The sequence below is a fragment of the Haliotis rubra genome, unplaced genomic scaffold (genome assembly GCF_003918875.1).
Source record: "Haliotis rubra isolate DU_JTF1 unplaced genomic scaffold, ASM391887v1 Scf433, whole genome shotgun sequence".
In the NCBI taxonomy this organism is placed as follows: Eukaryota; Metazoa; Mollusca; class Gastropoda; order Lepetellida; family Haliotidae; genus Haliotis; species Haliotis rubra.
Window position 1 is genome coordinate 354,144 of NW_025767117.1, and position 10,337 is coordinate 364,480.

General features: G+C 37.9%; 1 protein-coding gene across 1 annotated transcript; it reads left to right on the top strand.

Annotated features, from left to right (window-relative positions):
- Positions 1-5,530: 5,530 nt before the first annotated feature.
- On the top strand, positions 5,531-7,636 carry LOC124289108 (uncharacterized protein K02A2.6-like). Its single transcript, XM_046725708.1, has 2 exons — positions 5,531-6,071; positions 6,435-7,636. Exons 1-2 carry the CDS (start codon positions 5,531-5,533, stop codon positions 7,634-7,636), a joined length of 1,743 nt encoding a protein of 580 aa, XP_046581664.1.
- The last annotated feature ends 2,701 nt before the right edge of the window (positions 7,637-10,337 follow it).

A 10,337-nucleotide genomic window follows, 5' to 3' on the forward strand; every position in this document is an offset into this window, starting at 1 on the left:
AGGACGTATTTTACCACTACTTCTTTCAATTTCTCCTTTTTCCCAAGGATCCCCTGCCCATGAGTTTATAGACTGAACTATTTCACGAATCTTTTGATCTGTTAGAGTTCTTATTGTTGATATACATAATGTATCTTGCATGTGACATGTTTATTCATGAAAACTGCAGGAATAAGCCATATTTTCATATTATCCCTTTGTGCTTGATATCAATGCAACTGCGTCTCACGCTTGAAGTGATACATTTTTTAAAGTTGGGATTATGTTTAGATTAAGTGTTTACTATTCGCCGTCCTATGCGACCAACTAGGAACCAATTCTATATATTAGTTTAACTTCACTCATCTGCATTCTTCTTGTTCTATGTGTCAAAAATTGATATTGACTGTTCTATTTTTTCAAAAGTCAGTTTCAAGTGTATGTTTTAGTTGTTATCCACACAAGCGCAAATATGTTTAATTTTTCCCCCCTCTCAATGTTCGTATGAATACAAATTCCATACACCTACTCTATATGGACTATATAACAGTGTACAGATATACTGACTGACTGAGTGTATTACATGCCATAAAAGTGAACCCGTGCCATGGCGTAATGGGGTATTCCCGTGAAGTAGGATTTTGTTATTACAGTATAATCTCGTTCATGTTGCGTCGGTGTTGTTATACGGGATTAAAACACTGTGTGCTATAAAATTCTTAACTTGTGTTGAAATATGATCGAATTTACTGAGTTAATTTACCGAGTCTAGCTCACTGAGATTATAATGATACTGATTCATGTGTTCACTCAACGTCTACGGGGATGATACGTTCTACGTCTCGCCAAAGTTATTGATTAATCTACTAATCTACTAATATCTAACAAAGTGCTAGAGTTTTGGGTGACCTTCGTATGGTCAGTAATAAGTTGAAATAGGTCATACATGATTTGCAAATTATGTATCTTATTATTACTTGGCGTGTTGGCATGGCAGATTTAAGAAGGTAGTTGAAAAGGCCCTCCAAATGATAGTTGAGATATATTTCACATGATATGTTTCATCTTGTGATGATTAATTGTGGCAACACCAAATATATTACGTCATGAAAATGTCAAATATCACTTTAGGCTTATTTCATTTCTTTACCCCTTCAACTTTTCGTATCAACCTTGTGCCTGTTAAAATATTAACTGGCCTTTGTTCGAGATCACCAGGTCTTGGAGGTAATCACCTTATGTTTTAACAATTCTGCTTCATGGGAACTAACCGTAGTAGAATACATTCTCCAATTAACACCTGTCACAAGGGAGAGGCCAATCTCATGAACTTGTCAATATAAAATTGGTTGTGTTGTCCAAACATGTGCGGATTGAAGCAAATACTCAAATGAATTCCCTTTTTACTGAATCATAAGTGTATCTAGATTAATTTGATCATTTACATCATTATAGATCAAAAGAAATCAGCCCACAAGCTCACAGATGATTCCAGAGACAAATATATACATTTGAAAGATTCCAGTTTAGACAAGACATTAATTTCATAATAAGCCAGCCAATAGACTTTATGTTAATATCCCAGTTACAGTTATTTTGAAGGGTCAAGCCTAGATGCTTGTGATTATCTATGTCTTGAATTATCACACCGCTCATTGTAAGGTCAGGTTGGATTCTTCTGTTAAGTTTTCTACTAAACTGTAAAATAGGCTTGTCGCTGTGGTGACAATTATATACGTTTGAAAATGTTAAAACCTGCAATGAGAACACGACGCCACGCCAATAGCAACTCCGTGCTTGTTTGATAGGTATTCTTGTCGATGCATATAGAAGGGTTCCCATATTCATTCTTGTATCATAATCGAGATAAAGGGTAGGTTAGACATTTGGGTCAAGGTAAAAATCGTTTGATGTTTGATGATTTGACAACGGTGTTGTTTTAAGGGATTCTACAAGATGAAAAAACGTGTTCACTCAAGGAAAGAAATAAGACATGTATACCAGACTACCAGTATGAGATTGAATCCATGTTAGTGGGTTCACACAGTCACTTTGATTTATAAATTAGTTCACTCAATTCATAAGTTGTGAGTTATTCATTTTCTTGCAGAAACTTGCTATAAGAATTTTGGAAATGACAGTTTTCACCATTATTTCCACAAATTCAGTTATGGTAAATGCACAGTTAGACTAGAAGTTTCTTCCTACTTTTCTCGGTTGAAGATATCTATGTGTAAACGGTTACCGGTATATGTTCATTCTGAACAAGAGAGAAGGAGAGAATGGAGATTCAGTCAGAAAGACTGCAGAGCAACAGTCTCAACATTGAACGACATAATGTCTAAAATTTCTGGCCCGCATTTCACAAAAGCCTCCTAAATTTAGGAGGTTGTAGACCCTACGACCTTGTTTACGACCCTCTTCCGACCTCCTTTACGACCGTTTCACAATGACGTCATATCCATGTCGTACGACGCGGTCCTAAATCCATGTCGTACATTGTATAAGAGGTACTTTGTTGCATAGCAACGCATAAAGCGAGACCGAACGGGCACCTGCTTATCTTGTTATTCCCAAAGTATTTCAAAAAACAGTTTGAATAACAATGCAAATGTTATGTTTTTAATTCAATGTACAGGTTATCTTATGGTAAAAAAATATCAATAAATGAATAATTTTGGATTCTCTCACTAAATTTCATTGAAAATTACAAGATAAAATGTATAAATCATTTCCATTAATATTATCAGTTAACTTATAAGGTTTGAATTAAATCGCTGTCCATTAACTTGTTCATATGAAACTGCAATATTAGTCCCAATGTTTTGAATATTGCACACTATAGGACCTAAAGTCAATGTTGCAGTTATGGCTACGCTTGATCTACTAACACTTGTGTAACGGTTTAAAATGTGGTGTGATACTCTAAATGTGTCAATTTCTTTTGTAACTTTTATTCAAACAATCAAAAACTTTCAAAGAATAAAAACGTATACCCTGTATCCACGTATGATATGATATTGAACAAGGCTAAATGTAGGTAGCATCTACTGAAATTGGTTTCATGAAAAAAATATCTGAATGATACGCAAAACATACATCATAGTACTGAAAGTGTAATCAGAAGGATAGGACGATTGTGTTTACTTTTTTTTCATCCGACCTTCACCTCAAAGATATTATACAATTATAGACTCTTGTAGAGGTCGATATCGGTTTTTATTGACCTGAGTAACAGTCTATAATTGTTTTATTATTTAATGAAAGAGAAACGGGTTTTAACATAAACTTTTAATGCACACACTGTGCCATCTATCCGAGTGATCTGATTGACTGAAAAGCTGGGGAAGCCCCTTCGTACGGGATTCCTTGTCTATTTTTAGTAACCCAAGTCAATATCGTAATTTATCAGAAAACTCAAGTCAATATCGTGTTTTGTGTAGTGTTTTACCTGATCAATCTCATTCCGTTTTGGGTTATATGGTTTTGTGTCAACCCGATTTGCATACAACTGGACATGCGCAGTCTGTACAGAAAACTGGGTTTGAAAATAAAACGTCTACATGTGATGTGGAGAGCAACAAGCAACCAGTCTTGTGTTTTGAATGGTTCATTGGAGGTTAGCTTAAATGCGAACGGGACACAGACAATTGCCCACAGTACAATTGGCGACGAGGTGAATCGACTACATGATGTCTTCTGTCAAATTGACCGACATTGCTGGGGTTCCAGTTTTCCACTGTTCCGAGACAGCCAGTCTCGCGCCTTCGAAAAATGGCGGAGATGGTTGCGTGCCTTCGAACTTTATTCAGATGGAAAGGGGGTCAAGAATGCAGAGCAGAAAAAGGCACTGTTACTTCATACGGCTGGAATGGAAGTGCAAGACATATTCTACACGCTAGTACCGACAGGTGAGGGTGACGCTTACGAGAAAACGAAGTATGCACTAAATGAATATTTCCAACCACGTGTGAATGTGCCATATGAGCGGCATGTTTTTCGTGCCATGGGTCAGACGGATGAGACTGTTTCTCAATTCATAACTCGTCTGCGACAGCAAGCTGACAATTGTGAATTCGGGAATATAGGAGCTGTTGACGAACGAATTCGAGACCAGGTCATTGAAAAGTGTTCCTCTCACAGGTTGAGGATGAAGTTACTGGAAAAAGGGGGTGACTTAACACTGGACATTTTGGTGTCGACTGCGAGAGCACTGGAGGAATCTGAACTGCAAGCAAAAACTATTGAAGGTCCAAGTGTCGTGAATGCTATGAGGAGTTCCAAACAGTTTGACGGGAGAAAGTCTGGGAAGAAGGGAAACTTTAATGTGAAGAAAAACAGGAGTGACATAACTTGTTACAGATGTGGTAACAAGGGACACTGGTCTAAAGATGAGAGTTGTCCTGCACTCAAGAGGATGTGTAATCGATGCAAGTTTGTAGGACATTATGAGAAAATGTGCAAGACGAAATTACAAACAGGGAGAAAGAGAACAGAACATGGCAAAGTAAGACAAGTAAGAGATGAGACACCCAAGGATGAAGATTCTAAAGACAAAGATTTTGTATTTGGCATTGATACTCGTGCTAAGGAAATGCATGATGGAACAGTTACATTCACTGTGGGGGGAGTATCTTTGAGTATGTTGATCGACAGTGGGTCGACATGCAACATTGTGGGACAGAAAACATGGAACATTTTGAAGAATGAGAATATCAAGTGCACATCGGAGAGGACTACGCGGGATATTTATCCATATGGGGTAAAAGAACCGTTGCCAGTGTTAGGTATGTTTACCACTGACATTTCAGTAGGTGAAACAACAGTCGACCAAGCTGAATTTATCGTTGTGAAACATGACGGACCTCCTCTCCTGGGAAGGAATTTATCTCAAGAACTAGGAGTTTTGGCTCTTGGACAAAACGTTAACAAGCTAGAATCTCCACGAGACTTTGTAAAAGACTTTCCGGACCTGTTTACTGGATTTGGAAAGCTCAAGAATTATCAAATGACAATTCCTATTGATGAGACTGTGGAACCAGTTGTACAGCCACTACGTAGAGTTCCGTATCATCTCTAGGGCAAACTGGAAGAAAAGTTAACGGAATTGGAAGAACTTGACATCATAGAGAAGGTTACAGGACCAAGTGATTGGGTGTCACCAATAGTCATTGTACCTAAACCTGGAGGTAAAGACATTCGTGTCTGCGTGGATATGAGAACAGCAAACGATGCAGTGAGACGTGTAAGACATCAAATGCCTACTATTGATGATGTGTTACAAGATCTCAACCAAAGTGCAGTGTTCAGTAAACTTGATGTAAAATGGGCGTATCATCAGATTGAACTTTCTAAAGAATCTCGTCACATTACAACATTCAGCACTCACAAAGGTCTTTACAGGTACAAAAGACTGATGTTTGGTATTTGTTGTGCTCCTGAAATGTATCAAAAGACTCTCCAGCAAGTATTACAGGGATGTGAAGGTGTGAGTAACATTATGGATGACATTATCGTTCACGGTGCTACTACTGAAGAGCATGACAGGAGAATGGCGAATGTCCTGTCTGTGCTGCAAGAAAAAGGACCGACACTGAATGCTGGAAAGTGTCAATTTAGAATGGAAAATCTACAATTTCTTGGACATGTCTTATCCGAGAAGGGAGTGAGTCCAGCAGAAGATAAAGTCAGAGCAGTTCTCGAGGCTAGAGAACCAAGCAACACAAAAGAAATCAGGAGCTTCTTGGGGCTAGTCAACTTCAATGGGAGGTACATAGAAAACCTTTCGACAGTGTCAGAACCTTTAAGACGTCTGACAAGAAGCAATGTGAAGTTTGTTTGGGGACCTGAACAACAGGCTTCTTTCAATCAGCTGAAGAAATGTTTGACTAGTGCCAACGTACTGGGATACTTTGATAAGAACGCACCAACACAAGTGATTGCAGACGCAAGTCCTGTTGGAATCGGGGCTGTACTAGTTCAAGAACAACGAGGTGTGCATAGAGTCATATCTTATGCAAGCAAGAGTTTATCAGACATTGAGAGACGGTATTCTCAAACCGAGAAGGAGGCATTGGCTCTTGTGTGGGCATGTGAACGCTTTCACCAATACTTATATGGTGCACCATTCGAGTTGTTGACGGATCATCGACCGCTGCAATTCATATATGCAAAAAGAGGGAAACCTTGTGCCCGAGTGGAACGATGGGTGTTGAGACTACAAGGATATGATTATACCGTGAAATATATCCAAGGTCACAATAACATTGCTGATTGTCTGTCGAGACTGTGAGGAGCAACAGAGAAAGTGAGCACAACCGCATCACAGGAAGCTGACCTGTATGTACGGTTCGTGACAATTGAATCTACACCTGTGGCATTGACGACGCAAACCATAGAGAGATCATCAGATGAGGATGAAGAATTGTGTGATGTGAGAGGGTGTTTGTTGTCAGGGAAATGGTATACAGTGGGCAACACAAAGTATGTACCAGTGAGAAATGAACTGTCTGCTATTGGTAAAATTGTGTTGCGTGGTACCAGAATATTGATTCCCAAGCTGTTGAGAGAGAATGTGCTTCAATTGGCTCATGAAGGTCATCCGGGTATTGTACGGATGAAACAGCGTTTACGTAGCAAAGTATGGTGGCCGGGAATAGATGCCGATGCTGAGAAATTCTGCAGATCGTGTCATGGATGTCAAGTGGTGGCTTTGCCAAAGTCTCCTCCGCCTATGTGCCGTACACCATTGCCAACATCCCCATGGCAACATCTCGCTGCGGACCTGATGGGACCACTACCTACAGGAGAACACGTATTTGTGGTAGTCGACTATTATAGTCGTTACTTCGAACTTGATGTGATCAAGAACACCACTGCAGAATCTATTGTAGACTATTTGACAAGAATTTTCACAACTCATGGACTTCCCCTCAGTTTGAAAACAGATAATGGTCCACAATTTACAAGCAAGAACTTTAAAGAGTATCTGCGCCACAATGGCGTAGAACATAAAACAAGCACTCCATATTGGCCTCAAGCCAATGGCGAGGTTGAAAGGCAGAATCAGACGATACTGAAAAGGATCAAGATTGCCCAGGTGGAGGGAAAGGACTGGAAAACAGAATTAATTCCATTCCTCATTATGTATCGGACAACCCCTCAAGCAACAACAGGAAAGTCGCCCAGTGAGTTGTTGTTCAGACGAACAGTGCGAACGAAACTGCCAGAAATCGAAAACATCAATGTGGATGGTGAAGTGCGTGACCATGATAATGAACTGAAATACAAAGGGAAAGTCTACAGTGACAGAAGAAGGCATGCGACACAGTCAACGATTGAGTGTGGTGAAAAAGTTCTGGTGAAGAAACAAGTACATGACAATAAACTTTCTACAAGTTTTCACAAGGAACCATTTACTGTTGTCAACAGGTATGGCAATACAGTAGAAGTGGGAACTGAAAGTGGTCCGGTATACAGAAGAAATGTGACACATGTAAAGAAATATAATGCAAGAAGTTCTAATGGTGAGAAGGACATTTCCATTGTGCAGCCTGACAACACTGTACCAACTGACCTTCCTAGTGCAAGGCCACTGCGTTTCAAGTCTGTGCCGACCAGGTACAAGGATTTTGTACTTGGATATCTGAACTGTTGAATTATGTTTCAAAGAATTTTGGACACTAATATATTCAAAGGACTAATTAGTTTTGGGTAGTTTGAAAAGACAGTTTTGTGTTTTTCATTATTTGAATTACTTTTGAACAAGAATGTATTTTAGAAATATCATTCTATCAGCTGAGTGTTGTAGTATTTTCTAAACACCATTGACTGGTTTCTTGATGTATTTCAAAAAGGTGATTGAAATATTTGATTTGTGGGATTATAAAGAGTGTTAAATGTATTATAAAAAGTGTTAAATGTACGTACTATAACAAACACTTTAGATAAACTTACTTTACTTCAGATTGTTTCGAGATACAGGTAATATCAATATGTTTCAATACATTTCTGGATGGACAATTATTTGTGAGAACAAATTGTTAAAGTAACATAGTTCTGGTAACAGTTGGTTGTTTTGTTTGTTTAAGACAAGTTATTAATTGGTATTATAATTTGGAAACTTGTTGCCATATCCATAAAATGTTCAGGAATAGTATGCAAGGTAAAATCTTGAGATAGATCATAGGTTTATTCTATTTAAGGTAAAAAGGGATGTAGTGTTTTACCTGATCAATCTCATTCCGTTTTGGGTTATATGGTTTTGTGTCAACCCGATTTGCATACAACTGGACATGCGCAGTCTGTACAGAAAACTGGGTTTGAAAATAAAACGTCTACATGTGATGTGGAGAGCAACAAGCAACCAGTCTTGTGTTTTGAATGGTTCATTGGAGGTTAGCTTAAATGCGAACGGGACACAGACAATTGCCCACAGTACATTTTGTAGTCAATCATGTGACGGTATTTTGACCAATCGTGGTACAGGAAAAATACTACCTATATAATAATGCCTAATATGTAGTACTACAACAATGTTGACGTGTGACATCACAACCGATGACCGATTTCTTACAAAATGGCGGCTTCGCTGACAAGGGTACACAGGATTATGCGAGACTCTTCCCTTACTTCAGGGATCGTTTGTACATAAATATGAAATGTAAGTAATCAGAGTGAGTCTGACTATGCCCGATATATTTAGAATTTTATTGGACTTCAAAGTGAGGGTTGAAGAGGAAGGACATATGTCCCTGTGGCACCCAGGGTTTTTTAATCAAGTCCAGATATTTTATGAATTAGAAAAACTAGATAAAGGTTCCTAAAACGAAACTGTAAAATATTACATCATTTCGCCAGCTACATCGAAGAACAGAAGTCATTTTGTGATTAGCATGTGGAACCGCTATAGTCCGTATCAAATACGGCCAACCGATTCTGATTCTTGGTTTGGTGGAGCATGATAGTATGGTTTCACACGGCCAAAACTGGGAACCCAAACGAATAACTGACTGTATATATTTTCAATATATAATTTGACAAAAATCTAATCCGAACTTATATATTTTCATGGTATAAATATGTAAAATATATTTTGAATATAATCACAGACTCGTGTCGTTGTCATGTAATTTCCATTGACTAATTAATAAAACAATTTTCATGTCCATGTCTGTGATGTGGTTGGTGATTCAGGAATGGTAGTTAATTCATCACATGAACCAGGACTAGCAGGATCTGTCATTTCTTTCAGGAGCATTGCTGGAAAATCAAAAACAGATAATTAGGTCTCCATTAGGACATCTAAAAGTGAAACCTTATTCTAATTTTACAGTTATTTTAAATATTAAAAATTAAAATTAGCCTCATAAAAATGATTTATTATCAGTTAGGATATCCAGTTCTTTATACATGATAAAAATATATTACATATCATCTTAGTAAAAAACCCGAAAAATAACAAAATTAATTTTGAAAAGACAGTAGTGCAGTATAGCAATCAATATATAGACCTACAGAAACATTCACTTGATATATTTTCCATAGACTTACATGTTAATTTAGTGAAGCAGAAATAATTTTCATTCAGGTGATTTCACATTTGACTATGATCGAATTACTTTCGATCATAGTCAAATGAAATCACCTGAATGAAAATTATTTCTGCTTCACTAAATTATCATGTAAATAACATGAAATTGTTGAATGAACTTTTTCGTATTGTCAATTGAAGTACATGTGGAAATAAGTTTCGAAACTTTCATGAAAAAACAATTAATAAGCACATGCGTGAAATTCATGGCGAGAAAAAACACCAGTGCGTGTTATGTCCTTATGCCACAAACAGAAAGGCCGACTTGATGAGGCATGGTGTGATGCACAAACCCACCAAGATTGAAATCTGTTCTTCATGTGGGAAGGACTTTAAGTGGGAGACCTCCAGAAGGAGGCATGAGGAGGTCTGCAAAGGACCAAAGGAGGACGAAGATTTTGATATTGTTGAAATAGACCCAGACCTCTTAATCCATTGCAGTGCAGCAAAAAAATAGGATATTTAAACATTTTCTCTGTGATCATCCAGAGAGAGACTGTGATGTGTAAATATGTTTCTGTGATCATCCAGAGAGAGACTGTGATGTGTAAATATGTTTCTGTGATCATCCAGAGAGACTGTGAGATGATGTTTCTGTGATCCAGAGAGAGAGACTGTGATGTGTAAATATGTTTCTGTGATCATCCAGAGAGAGACTGTGATGTGTAAATATGTTTCTGTGATCATCCAGAGAGAGACTGTGATGTGTAAATATGTTTCTGTGATCATCCAGAGAGAGACTGTGATGTGTAAATATGTTTCTGTG

What these genes read in the sequence shown, in the direction of transcription:
- LOC124289108 (XM_046725708.1), top strand. Translation starts at nt 5,531, where the DNA reads ATGGCGAATGTCCTGTCTGTGCTGCAAGAAAAAGGACCGACACTGAAT. An exon ending in ATTGGCTCTTGTGTGGGCAT is followed by an intron (nt 6,072 to 6,434) that starts GTGAACGCTTTC and finishes GTTTGTTGTCAG; the next exon opens with GGAAATGGTATACAGTGGGC.